We start from the raw sequence: 19708 nt of genomic DNA on the forward strand, positions 1-19708 counted from the left end.
TCGTGTATCTCGCGATATTGAAGGTTTCGTCAATTTGGCATGAAATTATTTTGAGTTATTTTCAACCCAAATGCTAGAATTTGGAAATCTTCAATGTTTTGATTTTTTTAATTTTCGTCGTATTTGGATGAAATCGATTTTGGATCCTCTTCCGGTCTCAATGGTAAGCCTATAGTTCTTTCGAAATGTTGGATTTTTCGTAGCTTAAAGCTGCATCGAATTTGGAATAAATTTTTTGTGGTCCATATTGGGCAGAAATGTTAAAACTATAGTTTCCGAAGATCTCGTACTTTTTCAAAAGTTTGTCAAATTTTGATGAAAGAGGGCTTCGGTTGATTTAGTTTTTCGACTTTCCGAAGTTTCGTTCAGTTCCCCTTACGTTGATTTCAGGGACATCTTGCAGCAAAGTGTTAGGCTATTGGCTTACATTTGTGGTCAATAGGCTTGTGTGATTCGTTTTATCGTAATTGATTGATATTTCGAAAACTCGAAAAATAAGAGACATACGGATATCGCTCTAAGCCTTCGTCATTAATTACGCAAAAATCTTTTTGAAGTGAAACCTGCAGCGAGGCTTGGATATAGAACCCTAGCATTAAATTTTAGGATTATGGGCTGCAATAATATACAGACGAACTTGTAAGCACTGTTTCCTGTGCCGTTCCAGTTACCGAGTGCCTAAAGCGCTAAGCTCGCAAGCAATAGGGTGGTGGTTCGAATCCCGGTGAGGGCATCGCACCAAAATAAAATGGAATTCCTAATGGTTGCGATTGCGGTAAGAGGTTTACTGGAATAAGAGATCCTCCCTCCAAGAGTGAACCTAACCTTTATTTCATTCGTTCGGTTCTTTTTAAGTTTCGTCGCATATTCATGTCACCTATATCTTGCGCGCTGTTTACTAGTATCTTCACCGCAGCGGTGGCGAAGCGCTTAGGCGTCCGCTTCTACTACGGGAGGTAGCGGGTTCGATCCCCAGTGCCGGCCGGCCAACCACCTGTTTCCAATGGGTACAGGCGGGCTTCTAGGCGGTGCTACAGTGCCACAGTGGTGCGAAGCTTACGACGCTTGGAGGACTCCCAACCCGCTGCACGGGACCAGTGGCCACTTCCCGTGCAGCGAACCGGGGGTCCTTTTGTTATATTTATCTCTAAAATTCAACAGACAAAAAAAGAAAGAAAACCACACCGTGCTTTACAGCAATGACCGGCCCCTCTACCGCGTATAAGGGTCGATCTGTACGTTATTGCAACCATTGGCGGGCGTGCCAGTGCGAGCCTCGATACACCCACAACGGCATCATTGTATATAGAGGAATGCCGGCAGTGAGATTGAAACCACGAGTCTTTTGGGCACTCACTTCGTTTTAGCCACGATAACCGCATACCTGTATGGCTTTTCTTTCTCTCAGCCAGTCCGCCAGCAGGATTCGAACCAACGCCCTTTGGGTTGTGAGCTGAACGCTTTACCATCTCGGCTACAACCACGGCACAGGAAGTAGTGTTTACAAGTTCCTCTGCGCATTAATATAGCGCACAAATGAAAGTTCAACGATCAGCTTGCATGTCCATCCCTAGGTAAATGCGCAGCTTCTCGTGTAAAGTATGGTGTCATTTGTGACCAGAAACGTAAGAATGTAGCGTCCAGAAATCTTTAATTTCTGGATTTTTGAATGTTTCGTCGCCACATAATGTAATATGTTTTGTGTCAATTTTTGACCGAAAGGATAAGCCTTTGGAAATATTTAATTGTTCGATATTTGAAAGCTTCGTCGCATTTTAAAGGAATAGATCTTAGGTAGAAGAATCTCGGAATTGTCTAACTGGTTCGTAGCAAATAAATTCTGCAGCGCGAATTAAGGACTTGATGAGACATATAAATGCAGGAGGATCGATTGTTTTCAATTCAAGGTTTCATCACAAAATTGGACATACGTTGTATGAGCCACGTCCTCACAGGCCGGCTTGATAGCGCCGTGTGATGCATACTAGCGATGCGCGTGTCCCATTCTGTGCTCTTAAAATGCCGCCGCCATCGCGCGGCTCAGGGTGGGAATCGTATGGCTCCAACAAGAACCACACACTGCCTGGATATGGTGGTTAGAGGGCATAGAGTTTCTTTATTGTGAGAAACTCTGTGCTAGAGGAGGAAGTGTCAGCATCGGCGGGGCGGCGCCGTGCAAGTCGGTGCGGCACTTTTTCATGACACCGATAGGTGGCGCGTCGTTGTCTCCGAAATTAGGGAGCCTAAATGTCCGGCCGTTTTATAGTGGCGACATCTTCCATAATGTCATCAAAAAAGTCGCAGTTTCACCGCAAGGGCGAAGCAATGAATGCGATAGCAACAAATTGTAGCACTGTTATACGAAGTGAGGCTGGCAGCTAACTGTTTTGTATCCGATCTCGCGTAACTACAAAACGCTGGTGTAAGAGAATATGGCCGCTCCAGGGAGAGATGCTCTCCACATAGTCACTTCGCGTTGATAGCGCAGCACGTAGCAGGGTATACGAGCCGCCCTCTGCGATGGCTTCTACCTTGCCTGTAACGCCCGAACATGGAGGCTCGATATCTGGGCTGGCCTCATGGGTTTCTCCCACGCGCAGGCGTGCGCCAGTGGCGATTAAAATGCCGCGGTAGGTTTCAGGTGTAGCTACGCGAAAACTTTAGATTTCGAAGGATACCGAGAGGTCCCTTTCTCGACCTTATGGATTTTTCGATTTAAAGAAATAATTAGAGCGCGACTACAGCAGACGTAGGAGTGTCACAAAGTAAAGTTAATGTCTAAAAACTGCAATTGCCCTTCAGAAGAAATCCCGTGTGTGAACGACAAGCCCTGCCCCAACTGATTAAATGTCTGCTGGGCCTACAATCCACGCTCCTGCAAACCGTTGCTGCCGCTTGATTCGGCTCATACAAAGACTGTAAAGCGTGCAATTGCGTCACTTTGTGTAGAACCCGCCCTCTAAATGTCTTGCGTCCATACAGCCCCAAAAGTTTTTATCAACAAGCGCAACGGCTGCAGTCGTCAAAGTACTCAGACCCTATTCTGTTGGCTACTGTGAATTCATTGCACCAGAAGGCAAAAGGCAACGGCTGGAGAAAAGCAACGCACAAAAGCGACACGAGGCCTGAGGTGATTCCGTACATCCACGAAGTAGCTCATAACCTCAAGAAAGTGGCGACCGCGCACAATGTGCCGATAGTCTTTTCAGCGCCGCGCAAGCTGCCGAGGGTGTGAGCGCATATCTCTGGCGAGGTTAAAAAACAGAAGGCGACTTGTGGAATCAAGCATACTAGACGTCATGTGGATTGCGCGGTGAGGGTTGTGTACCAATTTCCTTTGAGCTGTGGTATATCACACATCGGCCAAACGAGCAGGTGTGTCAACCAAAGAGCCCGTGAGCATGAGTTGACTCTCACTAATGATCAGGGCGAGCATCTTCCTGCGCACTGTGTAGATGTGTTCCTTTGTTAGCTGGATTGAAGGTGCGGGGACGCAGCAGGGAAACAGTTGCACGCGAGCTTTTGCAGGCGTTTCACATGAAAAGGAACGGCGCAGATTGCGTCAGCCAGACGTCAGTGTGTCTCCGAGAGAGGTGTTCCGCTGCTTTGCCGCATTATGTAGGAGATCTTTGGATGGACTTACTTTTTCATGCGTGCACAGGCGCACTTCTGACGCACGGACTGCACATTTTCCCTCAATTCTGTCGTAATAAGTCAGTTGGTTGTAGGTGCTCGTTCCCTTTTGTTTTCTCTCTTGTCCTGTTTGTTGCGCTCTGCTTTTGTTTTAAGATGTCACGTATATGTCGCATCTGTCGGTGACATCACTCAGACATTTCACAAGCCTTATAGCGTTCCCTCCAAAAAAAAAAAACAGAGATCGTTAAATGGCTTGAGAAAACGATAAGGTGGACACTGGGAGTCTGGCTTTTGGGCACACGATAAAGTAGCCTCTTGTCCATCATCGCATCTATGTCGCATCCATCAGTGGCGTCAATGAAACATTTTTACAAGCATTTGAGCGGTCTCTCCGAAAATTATCGGTCGCTAAAATTGTTTGACGAAACGATAAGGTGGACACGGGGAGTCTGGGTTTCTGGGATAAGTTAAAACAGCTTCTTTTCCATTATCACGTCTATGTCGCATCCATCAGTGATGTCACTGAAACATTTTACAAGCCTGTGAACGTTCTCTACAAAATACAGCGATCGCTAAAGTCGTTTGGAAAAACTATCATCTGGACATGGGGAGTGTGACTTTTCCGGACAAGATAAAATGGCCTCTTGTCCATTAATGAAATTATTTTGTGTGCATTACCACGCCTTCTGAGAGAGACTTTGGAGATGCTTCTTGGCTGATTTCATTAAGGCAGGTAGAGAAGGGGGAGGGGGTAGAGCGGTCGCTCTTTCTGGTCTTTAATCCCCCTGAATTCGTCCAGGATTTATATTGCGGCTACTCAGTAGCGCATCTAGAAGGTGGTGTTGGGGGAGGGGTTGAGACCCGCCTTCCGATATTCTTAAATTTTGTGTGTTTATAAACGCATGCAAAGGTACAAACACAGACACGAACTAACACACGTAGAAAGAAGTCACACCTCCCCTCGCCCTGAAAAGTGCTCCTGACTACGCACCTGTAACTGCGTTACCTCTCACGGACACTGTTGGCACTCCCACGGCACTGCTGGACAGTGCCATAGCAGATGTCGCTTGCTAGGTTACGTCGACGCTTAGCATAATGGGAATTCTAGCGCATATGCCCTGGCATTAGATCAGTATAGATAGTTTGTGTCTGGATGCTTGCCTCCATTTTTACGCTTGGCAACCGGAAATGACAACTGGCGTCAAAGCAAAATCAATGCTTGGTTTAGGCACTAAGACTTCGTTTCCCCGCGGTAAACCGTGGGGCAGAAGGTAAGGTTTCACAGACACGATCTCCTTCACGTGCTTGCTCATTTCTACGTAAGTATGCGGTATACAGATTCCCACACAGCCTCAGGTAGGCGGCACAGAACCGCCGCCAAAACGCGTCTTACCTTTGCAAAAGCATAATGTCCCGCACATGTTCGCAATGGAACTCTTTAAAGCCGGTCTGTACCCTACGGCTCGGTGGCCTGAAGAAGGTTAAGCAAACATTACCAGAACAAGCTGTCTTTATAGCAGTATCAGTGAACGCTTGGTCGGATCATCACCCTGAAAGCTCACACATGACTTTACGAAAGGAGTGTTCACTTCTTTCGGGGAGTCACGTATCGAAGACGCGTTTATGAAACAATCGAGCGGCCTTTGTTTGCGTCCTGAATCTTGCGCTATATCGAATATGAAGTGCGGGACTGTTGTAGGAAGACAGAACGGCGGGTACGAACCGAAACAAAAAAGTAAAAGAAAAAGAAGCCTTCGCAGATCAACATCGAGCATCATATCTCAAGAGCAGCGGAAAAGCGGCGTGTTTCTGAGCTAGGCGCTGGCGCTTAGCTCAACAACTGTAAAGACGCAAGGAACCTTTGAAGCTATACATCCCCGTCAGCCGTGCGGATCTGTGCCTCGTTTACAGTGTGCTTATTCGATCTGATGCGGCACACATGATGCGGCACGCTGCACGCACACATTGCGTGCGGCGCGCCCCAACCTGCCGTTATTTGCTTAAGATATGGGATTCGCTGTTTTGAAGTGAAAACCAAATATGCCCTTCGCGCAGGTCTGCAGAATGCCCCGTTCATTTTGTGCCGGTAAACTGGCCATGTCATTGTGGAGCTGTTCGGCATAAAAGCATTAAAGTCAAAGTGACGCAGAAACAGGATGATGCCCTGCGGAGAGACCACATGCGCGCCATCAATGGCGGCAAAAACACGACCACCGATTCGCGAACTACTTATCTGCGAGCTTTCCTCAAATGCGTTGTTTGAGTGTCGACTCATTGAGAAATCTGTATCCGCCCCTCTGTCACGTAAAACAAATCGCTATAAAGAAATAAATCTACAAAACAAAATAAACTTTCGTGCCGGTGTAAGGCTTCGAACTTAGGTTTCCAGGCTCAAGGAGCGAGTTCTTCTCCCCTGAATTGAACAGCTTTATTCTTTGCTTCATTGCTTGGGGCTAAACACCCACGTTGCAAAACACGAATATATCCGAACCGTATGAGTACGGTGCAAGTGCGGCACAAAACAAAATGTGCATGGTTGGTTTGTTAACGGGTTTTAACGTCCCCGTGTGAGTCAGACTACGATAGACGGCGTAGTGAAAGGCTTCGGATAATAACGACCACCTGGAGTTCTTTAACGTGCACATGGCGTAAGGCCATGACGGCCATAGGGTACGAGAATACTTTGAAGGACGAATACGGAGTCGCACGTTTGGCATGGTAATGCTGCGGTGAAGTACATAATGAATATATAGAAGGGACAAACATGCAGAATAATTCAGCCTGGAGGTTAATTAGAAAAGCAATTGTGCTTCGTCTCGGCACACCGGAACAATATCGGAGTCGGTGTTCCGCGCGGGTTGCCAAGAAGCGAGGAGGCTTCTAGAGTTTTTCTTTTTTTTTTTCAGCTTGGACTCCAACGAGACCCGTTTGCACAAGGACACGAAACCACATCCGCCTAAAGGCACAGCTGAGCGAATATGCACAGACGGGACGGGTCTTGCAAAGCTGCAGGCAACCTGCCCTCGGCACACTCTGTCGCTTATTATTCCGGCCTGAGAAGGACACATAGATAAACCAGAGAGAAGTTCCTACAGACAATGAGCGGTGTAGTGCGCATGCCCAACCCTTGAGTATCGTTCGTTACCTCCGCTCGTCCAGCAAAGTATTACAGAACAGAGAGTTCCAGGCAGAGCCCGAAACAGCAACAACAGCTGGTCAGGCACTGCCACACTGCCCGGCGTCTCTCATCGAGCCCGCGCGCCGAAAGGACTTTCCTAATTAACCGCAGCGTGATTCCTTTTGTCCGCGCTTCATCTTCATTTAATTACCGTGCTGACACGCGACAGCCGGGAGGCAAGTAAACAGGCGCACGTCGGGACGGTTTGCTTTTCACTCGTACGGGCCCACAATGACAAGGCCTGTGTCTTCCTGTACACACAGACCCGGAGCGCTTGGTTTGTTTGGTTCTGTAATTACTCCCGGTGCAATATCGGGGCTGCACTGCTAACCCGCAGTCCGTAAACCAAAGCGTAAATAACGTATTCCTCCCGAAGTTACTGCGCCGAGTGCACGCATCAACAGAGCAAACATTGGACTGGACGTTGCATATACGCACGTACTGTAACGGGACGTGTAACCGATGCAGTGGTTTCCTTCTTCTATAATAATTGACCTGGTGAATCAACGTGTTTACTCATTCGCATTCTGCGAGGCTTTGTCTAGCGTTATTATGAAAATAGAGTTTCTGCGGTAAAGTTATATACGATACGATCATGAGGGACGCCGTAGTGGAGGGCTCCGGAAATTTTGACCACCAGGGTTTCTGTTTCTTTAACGTGCACCTAATCTAAGGACACGGGCCTCAAGCATTTTCGCCTCAATCGAAAAAGCTGCCGCCATGGCTGGGATTCGATCCCGCGACCTTCGGTTCAGAAGTCGAGCACCGTAACGACTAGACGATACACGATAAAGTTGTTTCTTTCACAGAGAGCTTGTGTGTTTGGAAACACTGAAAAATTATTGCGAAAAATGTCTTCAGTGATCTGGTTCTGAGGACGCTCCGTAAGAAAGATAACATAAGACTTTATTGAATGCTTTAAGGTGCCTGATGGCGTCAGACTTTCAAAGCTGCCCATCATCTCTTCCGGGCAAACGTGATCCCGTCGGCGAGTGGCAGCAGACAGACGTCTACCCGCTCGTCCTCGTGCAGTTTCTTGTTGAAGGCCCGCAGCGCCGCCACTTCCGTCGAATTGTCGCTGGAGTCGTAGACCAGGCCGCGCCACAGCACCTGCCAAATCGGAGATGGCCATTGGTCAATCGGGCGCACTCATTCGTAGGTACCATACAATCGACCGCGAGACCAGCTATACGCATAAAGGGAAACCATAAACACCGTAATCATCATTTCGAATGACGTCACGCATTGTATAAGCAATCTTATGTACCTTGCAAACAAACAGTTTATTCTTGTTCTTGTTCACCTTCAACTGTGGCTCACACCCACTGTGGGGGATAGGCCAAGAATTGAGTGGTTTTATAAAATCTTTTAGTAATTTACAAGGGAGGTTACAGAACAGAAACATTACAAATTTGATAGGAAATTTTGGCGCGCGATCAAATATGGAAAAAAAAGAGATCGTAATAGGGGACATCTATGCTCTTTTCGAAGAGCCCAGCCAGACTTCCTTTTCTGAAGCTCAAGAATAATATTTCGAACTGCTTTTATTTAATGAAATAGTGCCGCATTACTGCCTAATGTTGCCTTTTGAGCAAAGACTCGCATTTTTTTTTAATTTGTGTTGTTTACTTTGACAGACATTGAGGGTTCGCAATGTGATGATATGATGAAGGGGCTACAGGCAGACGCAACTGTTTGACTAAGCGCCCCCTACCTGTAAGCTAAATTGATCACATGTGGAAGGTGACAAGTAGAACGAGACAATGCGATATAAATGAATGGATTCGCGTACGAAAAGACAGGCTTAATCTTCTTATTCCGTGCAGTCACTGACTTTGGGACCCTCGTTTCCATATTTGTTTGTACAAATCATTCTAACTTGAAATATTAATAAACTGAAACTGAAACGAGATTGCTCCTTTTCATGACGCCATGTGGCATCGTTCGTCTCAAAGCCACTTTTAAAAAAAATGTTTTCCTATCTGTTTTCCTATCCCTTATCCCTTCTGCAACGTGTGTATTTTTTTACGTACACGACATATATATTCAGGCTGACATCCCATTTTCATCTCTATGTTGAAAGTAGATCTTGTCTGTCTCAGAAGTCCTGTCACAGCGTCCTCTAGTTAGCTTTTTCTGAATCCCTCTTGAAAAAAATGTTGAAGTGGCTTAGCTCGGCTATGCCAGGATAACGTAGCGTTAGCAAAGGTTCAGCTGATTGTTCTTAGCTTTCCTGATTGTCTAGGATTAGCTTGATTATCATGCTTACTGCTGCTCCGATGACACACACGTGGTATACATATTATGTGGCACATGTATATTTATTTTGCCAGGCAACTACTTCGGGATCCGATGAGTTGAGCTTCTCCGCTCTTCTGCGCCGTTGAGCAGCATTTGCGCTCTCCTTCTCTATGGCTAAACCACCGTGACAAACGCCAGTCAGAGGCGCTATCAAGCGGCTCCAGCGCAGTGTTAGACGGCGACTGCACAGCGAAGGCGAATAGCTGCGCGCGCGCCGGCGCCAGTACGTCTACCTCGGCTACGACGTCACTCCTCTGGAAAGCGCAGACCGGCGGCAGCGAGTCGCGCGCGGCAGCGGCGGAGTGCGCGGGAGGTGCCGGCTCCGATGCGCCAGCTGTGTGAAATCACTGATCCTCGCGCATGTGCAGCACGGCTCTTGAGGAGCAACGCGAAACTGGTTCGGCTAGGCCAGTGTAGCTAACGCTACAAAAATTAGCGTAGCCTGCACTGGAGGCGCAATGCTAAAGAGACAGCGAAGCTGATGGGTACCTATGTAGTCCTGCCTTTTGCTCTCTTGCTAAGTTTTGCAAATTTTCTCTTTCTTTCTTCTTCTCTCTGTTTTTTCTACGTCTTTTTCCTCTGTTTATTTCTACTCATTTATCTCCCCATCTCAATTTATTTCCTTCTCCTGCTTGTTCTATCTTTCTTCCTGCTTCATTCCTTTCTCGCTCTCTCTATTTCACGCTTGCTTCCTCATTCTTTCTATTCTTTTCTCTCTCTATCTCTGACTCTATCTCTTTCACTCTCTTTCTTTCTCTTTCTGCATTTCTTTCTCTCTCTTTACTCTCTTTCTCATTCTTTGTGTGCTACACTCTGCTCTCTCCCCTCCTGCTCACCATCATATCTCTCCTCCTCACGCTCACTTCCCTTTCCCACCCCCTCGCTTGCTTTCCCACCCCCTTGTTAGCACGCTCGCCTTCGGATCGAGGGTACGCGGGTTCGAATCACGCCAAGTAAAGAATGTTTTTCGGTAATAAGCTTTTTTTTTCTTTCTCTTTCTCCATATCTTTCTTTCCGTCTCTCCGTTTCTTTCTTTCTTTCTTTCTTTCTTTCTTTCTTTCTTTCTTTCTTTCTTTCTTTCTTTCTTTCTTTCTTTCTTTCTTTCTTATCTCTCACTCCTTATCTCTGTGCTCGTACAATCAACCATCAGAGTTATTACAGGCCACGCCGTAGCGTTGAGTAGTGGGATTTGCCCAAATTCTGTGGCACATATCCGTTCATGGTGGTGATAATTTTCTGGTAGGCCGCATATTACGGCTAGCTTAAACAGCTACGCTGTATAAACATATAGCAACCACTGCGTACACCTCAACACTTCCCCACAACAGTACACTCACGCGTTAGGGTGGGTAGTTTCGCTATACCCTAGTAAGTGCGTAACACCTACATGAGCTTCGTATGTTCCACCTATACTTTGTATGCTCTCCTTTCGACCGAATTCATGGCCATCCAGTGGCGTTAAAAGCACAATGACTCATTTGCTCTGTACTAAAACAAGAAGACGGAACCATCTCCCAGAGCTGAGAATTGTTACAGGTGGCACCATCCCCAACAGTTGAAAATCCACGCTGGTTGAAATACCCAACATCTGAAATCCCCAATAGTTGAAATTCCCAACAATTGAAATGTCCGACGTCACAAAAGCGGCCCTGTAGAATTAGGGCATATCGTAGATGACCTATCTAGGACCATACCGCACGGCAGAGGGCTCACGTTGACGAGTTAGCGTACCACAGAACAGGGGCGTAGCCAGGCAGGGGTTGGGGTTGGGGGGGGGTTCATACCCCCCCCCCCGAAATTTTTCAGTTTTGCTTGCGAATATATACACGCGCACATACAAACGCACGCACGAACATATATAAAGTATGGTTGAACCCCCCCCCCCCCCCGAAAAAAATTTCTGGCTACGCCCCTGCCACAGAAGTACTATAGCGTAACACTGCACAATGGCGGGATACTGACATTGTCGATGGCGATGAGTCCATTTTTCCTGACCAACTGCAGGGACCTCTCGTAGTAGTTGTCGTAGTTCTCCTTGTCCGCGTCGATGAACACGAAGTCGAACGTGCCAGCCTGACCTTCGCTCAGGAGGGCGTCTGTGACGTCACAAAATCGACAGCAAAATGAAAAATGGGCGCATTTCCGGATTTACTCCAGCTCTTAACACATACACGTATAGGTTATACGTATAAAGCGCGCAGGTGTAGCCAGAAATATTTCTTGGGGGACGCCGCCGATAAAAAAAAAGTACGGGAACCTTGCACTAAGTTGTGCAAAGCTTTGCACAGCGAGGCTGGTTTATCATCAGCTCCTCATGGTGCAGCACGGGAATGACAACGCCGGAGGTGATTGGATCCAGCGTGCTTGGCCGAGGAAGCGGTAGCCAAGAGACGGCGACCGGCGGATCCGGAATACGCGCAAAGCTTGCCACCATGAGTGTGTTGAAATCACTGTCCCTGAGCCATGGTGTAAGAAAATGTGGCGGTTGCTATGGCAACGGCGAAGCAGGTTTTTTTGTTAACGGACGCCTTACTGCAAACTTTATCATCTTCACTGTTAAAATAAAAAGGAAGAGAGCCTGAGCCGAAACAATATCTCAGTTATTTTTCTGCTTTAATAAATCCGAACGGTTAGTTGTTTCGCTCACTGTAATATTTACATAAAAGTACTAGTGGAAAGAAGAGAAGAGGGGGTGTGCAGCACTCGGAAAATTTATGGTGGTGTTCTGAGACCTAAACATACCCCCTGGATGACCCTGATTATACACGGAGACGTGCCCGAAACTTGTGGATAGTATTTTTATAGAACCCTAGAAAAGATTGTAATAATTTTGCGTACGCTGTAAATTCGTACATCAAGTTTATTGATCTTATAGGGACTTGTAGCTATCTTACAGAACAGCAAGACTTGGTTTTTAGCTCAGAGTTTACAAGCTTTCAAATCATAGTGATTCGATATTTTTATTTTTTCACATCAAGCCATTTTTTTATATCTTCCTGCCATAAATCAAAATTCAGATTTATACAGTCAATATATTTGCCCATTCTCTCACAGATGCAACACACTTCGCTCACCAATGCGGCGCTTGTCTCTCCCCTCCCCCCCCCCCCCCCCCTCCCAAAAAAAAAAGTATGCGTGCAATATACGTGTCTTTGACCATGGTGGAATCTGAGCTGGCCTCGAGTTAAAGCTTTCACTTAAATACACTTTTCGAATAACTATAGTGCAGTGTGCGTTTCCGTTGGATGCGTATGTGCCCTTTGCGCATTTCTCATCGCGGTGCATGTCATATTATTCACTCCACACATGGTTTTGCTCACCGTGTCGTTGTGCAGACTAACGTCTGCAGCTGCTGGTTAAAATTTCGCATTCTCTACCCCTGTTCTGGCTGCAAAACTCTCATTTACATGTAGCCTAGAACATGATGTTTTAGGTGAACACCATCCGTCGAGAGTCTATATACCTAAGCGGACATATCGCAGCTGTCGCTATAGCAACCCGCCTTTGTGCGTCATTGGACGTCGGCGTTGCATAGCGATTAATCAAGTAAACTGCCAGCATTCAACCAGCACACGATTACGTAGCGCGTACTTTGATTTACGACTCGAAGAACCCTTCTTCAAATTTATATCGTGGTTGTTTTTTTTATTGTTCGTCTACATTGCAGACGTTCCCTGCGCATGCCTGCGAAGGTACCTTTTGAACGCGCTAGCGTTAAAGAGCCCGTGTCGTAGAAAATGCGGTGTCGGTGTCGGTGTTGGCGGCGTCGGCTGTGAGCGAAAAATCAGCTTTGTCTGTGAGCAGAATATGCCAATGGATCAGGGTTCCAGCCCGCATAGAACCAATGTATTCTGCCTGGCACACAAGTATTCTACCACAGAGCCGCGCCAGTACTTGAAGCTACTTCGGAAATAGACCTTACAGAGTCTTCATGCCGGACAGAGCCATGTTAACAGATGTAACATTGCGTGGCATAAGCGTACAATCATACCAGGCGTCAAACCATGTGAATAAAGTAACTAGTGGGTGGTTGAAATATGCCATCCCATTACAAAAGACTCAGCTATAAATTCATCATTATCAGCGGCCACAACACCAAGAAACTGCAGCTACATAGGTGCGCGTATTGCATTACCGGGCATTACAGACGCGCTGTGAGTACTTTGCAATTTTCATTGCAGTAGGCACCAGCGTCACGCGCACAGGCTTTCCGTCTCTCACGGCACGGTTGAGGCACGGCCGCTACATTTTTTTATGTAGCGGCCGTCGTTGAAGTGTCCGCCGACACGTGAACCATGCCAAGCGAATCAGTAGGCGATGCGAACGGGGCTCGATCACGCTTCGCGTTGCACTCCTAAAGACGAAGTTTAGGCGTCCTCCAAAGTTTTTAGGTCTTGCTGATAGGGGTGTGCGAGTAGTGAATTTTAGAACCGAATCGAATATGAATCGAATAGCGCTAACATCGAATCGAATACCAAGCGAATACTAAATAGTATTCGCTTGGTATTCGATTCGAAAACTATTTGAATATTCGAATAGTTTTCGAATAAGAAGGCAACCATTTTCAAAGCAACTCTCTGTTCCAATGTTATGTTCCTTTGAGTTTTTTTTTTTTATGGGCGCTTATTATTCGAAAATTTTAAGGAAAATATTCACTATTTCTCATATGCACTGTTCGATTCGAGTACAGTCTCGAACAGAACGCTATTCGATTCGCTATTCGAAATTTTCGAATATTCGCGCACCCCTACATAATGATAAAGAATTTCGTTGAAGACCCGAAACTACTTCACTCTATGTACCCAAAGTACAGTCGCGAATATAGCATCATTTGTTAAACAGTGAGATGCGCACTTAACCTATCTGCTACAGCACATGCCTTGCAGGTTTATGACAATCATGAACAAATTCTTTTCAGGATGCATCTCGAAAAAGCCGTGCTCGGTTGTAAAGCATCTCCTCCTATTTAATTGGACACTAAACAGCAAAGAGGTTTTTTCTCATATTAGTGAAGTACTCTTTCACGATACCAAAAACACCCCGCTTGCTGCAAGAAGACTCTTAGTAAACGAGAAAACGCGCAAAAACAAAATGTGAGTGGCGACGCCACCTTGGAGTTTCTGCACCAATCACCATGACGTCACATCTTTTGACAGCGCCTACTAGAGACTACGTAGTTCTTAATCTGTAAAAATGAAGTACGTTGTCCTCTGAGGGGGCCATAGACTTGACATACCAAGTTAGGGGCAATTTTGTTGAGCCAATGGCACCAAGATACGATAAATACACTTTGAAATCCCTGACGCCACGCGGGGAGATTTCGGCGCGAAATTTAAAAATGAAACTTTGAACTTTATTTTCTCCTCTATTAATAAACCTATGATGACGAAGTTAACGACATTACAGTTCTCAGAGCACAATTTATCGGTCTAAACCGATTCATTGTTTCTCTTTAGTGTCCCTTTAAAACGAAAAGGCGTACGGAAAGGGCTGCGAAATGTTGTCTATCTGAAAAGTAATTACGATGATATACACTGTATTGGTGATAGGAGACAAGTGCATGGGCTTGTTTCTGGATCACCTTTTAGATTGCTGTAGCGCGAAATCACAGCGACACGCACACGGAAGGAAATGGCACACATCACATGTGTGCTCTCTTGTGTGGCTTTGACACTTCGCCTTAGCTAATCGATATTATACGACCATCAGATGCACCGTCTTAGGCTTGTTATGCTATGGAGACGGGAACTCTTTACAAAGGCGTTTTTAAGGATAACTCTGAGTCAGATTTTTATGAAAATCTGATTGCACCAGTGTCATTGAAATGAACAAATAGGTCCGCCTACATCTTAAACTTGAAGTTTTCCATATTTGCGTTTTTCACAGTCTTTTAAAATAGAAAAGAGCAATTTTTCATTGAGAACAAAAAATCACAGTTTTCCATGCAAGAGCACTGAATGCGATAGCAATAAATTGTAATGGTATATGAGTAATGCTAGCAGCTAACTTTTTTGGGTGATATCTCGCGTCGACAGAACGCTGGTGCAACAGAATACGGCCGCTCCAGGAAGCGAAGCGGTTTTCGTGCTGTCTGTTGTCTCAAGCGGTGAGAGCACAGCGCGTGCAAGTATATACGAGCCGTTTGCCGATGTCTGCCGAGATAGCGCGTGCGCCAGCGCTGGCGCTATCTCCGATCAAAATTCGCAGTTGCTACTCGAGCGACGCAGCCTTCCCCTCCTCTCCCCCTCGGCGTCCCTTCATGCTCTTTCGCCCGACGAAATACGGGCGGCGCGTTTCCTCTCTGCTTGAGGAGCAATCGGCGGCAGAGCTTGCAAGCGGGGTGATGTTATCGCATGCGTCCTCCGTGTGAGGGAGAGGGTCGGCTCGTTTCATCACTGCTTTAGCCGCGTTCGTCGCCAGCGCTTGCTAGCTTTTGCTCGCGAGCAGAACATACAATGCGCGGGGCGATGCTATCGATTTGGACTTTATACGGAACATGACAGCTACGGTAAAAAACCGTCTAGAATGTCCATACAATTGCTATTGCAGTAAAAACGGCTTTCTGAATTAATCATTTGTATTTCTATTCACACTCCCCAACAACCGGCACATAGTAAAGCTCTTCCGTATCGTCTCCAGCATCGACGCCAGTGCTTGCAAGAGTTCAGTCTCCAATCACGTTACCTATCCGATGAGGTATCTTCTTAACTGCGTTTCTAAGTATTGATTAGTGTATTCAGGATTCTTGTGTGCCATGTCAGCTCTATAAGAAGGTGTAAACAATTACCAAAAAGGACCGACCTGCTGGTACAGACCGTTAATCCGTAATTTTTACTAGGCTTGTTGCTGATTGTCGACCGGTTCAGCCAGTATAACTTCAGAAACGGCAGTGATGTTATTGTTTCCTTTTTTTCTGTCCCTGTGTAAAGGTATTCTGGCCGAACAAGGCGGTCATCAAGCGTCGCTTGCAGGTTCAGAGAACGTAAACTCTGTAAGAAGCCCTTCTCACTAACTCACCTAAGGACTCAACGGCCTGGCCAAACCTCATTTCAATCTTGTCTTCCACGCCGGCCTGAAGTGGAAAATAAAATAAAAATTTATAAGTAGCTGTTGAAGCGCTACATGTGGATGTCACAAACAGAAACACACAGAGTTCCTTATGCATACGCCGCAGTCGACTCGAAGACGAAAGCCGTCTTCCTCTTCTTCTTTTCATATTAAGTCGATGTATTAACCTCCCGCGCTTTCCTCCGGAAGTTTTCTGCAGCTAACGTGATTTTGCAATGCCTCCAAGATCGGAGGCATTGTACGCTTTCTGCACCTCACTTTGTTTTGCACTGCCTCCGGTATCGGCCTACCTTTGACCAAACAATGATGCAGTCTGGTGACGCCAACATGAGACGTCACGTTGTGATGCCATGATGACGTCATATGGCGATGTCATCACGTGAGAATGATTTTCTTGCAACAGTCGTGTTGACGCCGTCGACGGGGGACGCTGACGCGGGACGCAGGTGAATTTTCGCGTTCGATGAGGCATTTAAGGCTTTCCCCTTAATAAAACAGTAAATGGACCACTTAATCAGCCAATCTTTGACGTGGTAAGGGCAGTCAACGTGAAACGGTAGTGTAACGTTAAACGCTGCGCCGCAACGCACTTTGCTTTGGTCTACAGGTCTAACGTCCCAAGCTTCCGTGCTTCTAGACGTAACGTTTCATTAGGACGCATATTACCAGCTCTAGAGGGGTTCAACATTGCATATGACCGCGCTGTCACAATAAGCCCTGACATGCCAACCGGGCACTCATAGGCGTGCGCAGGGTTCTCCGATAGGGGGGGGGGGGGGGGGGGGGGGATGGGAAGGCATGGTTCACCCCACCCTCCCCCGGTTTGTAGAGTCCGAAAGAAAATAAGCGTAGCAATGAATGCAAAAATGAAAACGAAGCGATGGCGTGCTTTTCACAACGGCCTGCCTTTAAGACCTCGCTTTTCGGAGATAAAGGAGGGAAGTAAGTTCTTGAATGCAATATCAGAGGTCATCGGCAGCCATTATCGTCATGAACTTGTGTCGAATGATGGGACAGGTCCGACTTATTAAACGTGAGGGGCAGACTTGGCGCCCCCCTTAGATTATAAGGAGGGAGCGCTCCCCCCCCCCCCCCCCCCCCCCCCCCACTCCCCGATCCCCTCGTGCGCATGCCTATGCGGGTACCATTTAACAACCGAAAACAACAGCGTGCCTTGAACGTACTTCTTTCCAGTGAGGCCTGCCCACGTTGACCAGGTTCTCGTAGAGGTCCAGGGCGACCACTTTTCCGTCTGGAGGCAGGGCCAGTGCCGCTGACACGGCGCTGCAGCCCGTGAATGTTCCTGAGCAGTACAGAATGCTTGCAATTAATGCCTGAAATTGTGTTCGTCGGTGATGTACCATACATGCAAAACGTATGTATATTCGTATATTCCAGCACTCCTACATGTCGAATCCAACGCGTCCTGTTCAAATCTGCATATAGAGAAGTTCATTCACGTCGCCTTTCACGCAACGCTCAGGTGCGCACTAACCAACATCTGCTCGCCATCGCGAAGAATGTTCACCGCATGACTTAGCCCTCGTGAGCACTTAACGAGCCCTCGTGAATAGTTCTTCCAACTATTCAGTTGTACGAACTTTTCATTAAATCCCCCACGGAAACGCCATTCGACCCAATGCTAACTCGCTTCAGTTTAACGAAATTCAGTGCAGAGCGCATTTCATTTTCGCGAACATATTCCGTGACACCATCCAATGTCTCCCAGGTCATATTTATCACTTCAACAAGTAGTACAACCGCAGTTTTTGTACCACAGTTTTAGCGTGGCGCATCACCGGAACAAATCGCGGAGGTCTCGATTTAACGCTGTCAACGATGCTTCATTACCACGTGACGAAAAGTGGGCCCCAATTGGCCTTAAACTCGATTGGCTGCCCAAATATTTTCCAAGTCATTCGGAGTCACAGCCGCAACTACAGCTTCAGCCTTAGCCGTACAGCCACGTGCTGGTTATCATTAGAAACTGAAGTCATTTTCTGCCCAGCAGAGTGGTGAGCAGGAGAAGGTTCGTGAGAGGTTGGACACAGTAACTCTATTCGTGACCACTGCAGTCTTAAGAGGACAATTAACGCAGTAAAAAATTGCTACATTCTTCGTAAGACAAATAAGTGGGTTGAAATTTCATTTGAACGCCTTATGTATCGCTCAGCTTGTGACAAAAATCTACAGCATAGCGCGACCTATTGTACCTAAATAAAATTCTTTCATATATCCATAGCTGTTGCAGTTCAGCGAACTTTCGCTTCAAGAAAGTTATTCCTTATAACCCTTGAAGTTCGTTCAAATGAAGCTTCACTGTGTAATGAAGGGCATGGAGGAAGGAAATATAACTGGCGTTGGCACGAAGGATATATACGTGCGGTGGTGGGGCTATGGTTAGAGTGTCGGGTTGCTTTGTTAGAGGTTCGAATCCTCGGTCCGGAAGCTAGGTCGAACTCTATAATAATGTGTGGCCTATTTGGCATAACAGTGGCGGCAGCTACGATCTCAAAACCCAGAAAGGGTCACAAACGAACAGCTTTACTTTAATAACTGCACTCAAAATTAAAAAAAAACGATTCCTTTGACTCTTTTTTGTTTTATATGTGACTCTCGCATAACTCTCTTTAAAGAGACACACCAACACTCTCTTGGAGAGTCGTGCGTCCCACGGCTCTTCTAAAGAGACTCAACGTGTTTTTCTGGAGAGAGTTATTTGTATGTGTGAGTGTTACACATGCAGCAAAACAAGAGCCAAATGTCTCTTTTTTTTTTTTTCTTAGAGTGTTGGACAAGGGCGAAAACAGCGGAACGATCAAGAATGAACGGCGAAGTGCTAAAACGCGAGTACTCAGCAAATGACGCACAGAAATACACCTCTACGCGCATGCGCATCGAAGTAATGTTTAGTGAAAACAGGCCGCGCGAAGGCACGAAGCCGGGCCACGTATTTTAATAAAGCACATGATGACACCCACACGCGGAATTACCTCCAGCGTATACTATCCCAATGACGTCACCCATCTTATGTCATGGGATGACCACGCTACTAACTTGGTCGAGATATTCTCAATGCGTACAGCGGTCAGCGTGGTTAACTCGAACGCCCCGCCGTGTGGCGTCGACCAGCTTCGACTGACGCCTGCGCCGTCAAGCGTTGAACGCGGTATGTTTGCAGCAGCCAACGATAGATGGAGCTCGGGTCGATTTCACAGATAAATTTTTGTTTCTCTTCTGCCCATAGAGTTTCATACAAGTATTACTGTAAGAAAATCTATGCTTCTGCCTGACCGGCGGGTCGCATACACTCACTTGGCAGGTCCGTTTCCTCCGCATTTCGTTCGTGGCTGCGTTCTCACGCGCGTTCATAAAATTTACCAGTGAAATCGACCCGCGTTCCATCTATCGTTGGCTGCGGTAAACATACTGCGTCCAACGCTTGGCGGCGCAGGCGTCAGTCGAAGCTGGTGGACGCCAAACGGCGGAGCGTTCGAGTTGACCGTACTGACGCCTGTACATGCA

General features: G+C 46.7%; 1 protein-coding gene across 2 annotated transcripts in view; it reads right to left on the minus strand.

Annotated features, from left to right (window-relative positions):
• Positions 1-7696: 7696 nt before the first annotated feature.
• The window catches only part of LOC119396174 (uncharacterized), a 42843-nt gene continuing 30831 nt past the window's right edge, over positions 7697-19708 (minus strand). For both annotated transcript variants that reach the window (XM_037663266.2, XM_037663265.2), the window contains exons 4-7: positions 17368-17486; positions 16133-16187; positions 11078-11211; positions 7697-7924 (exon numbers count right to left, since the gene is read on the minus strand). In XM_037663266.2, the coding sequence (XP_037519194.1) occupies positions 7772-7924; positions 11078-11211; positions 16133-16187; positions 17368-17486 (461 nt within the window). In that variant the 3' untranslated portion in view covers positions 7697-7771. The remainder of the gene's footprint in view (positions 7925-11077; positions 11212-16132; positions 16188-17367; positions 17487-19708) is intronic.

The sequence above is a fragment of the Rhipicephalus sanguineus genome, chromosome 6 (assembly GCF_013339695.2).
Source record: "Rhipicephalus sanguineus isolate Rsan-2018 chromosome 6, BIME_Rsan_1.4, whole genome shotgun sequence".
Lineage (NCBI taxonomy): Eukaryota > Metazoa > Arthropoda > Arachnida > Ixodida > Ixodidae > Rhipicephalus > Rhipicephalus sanguineus.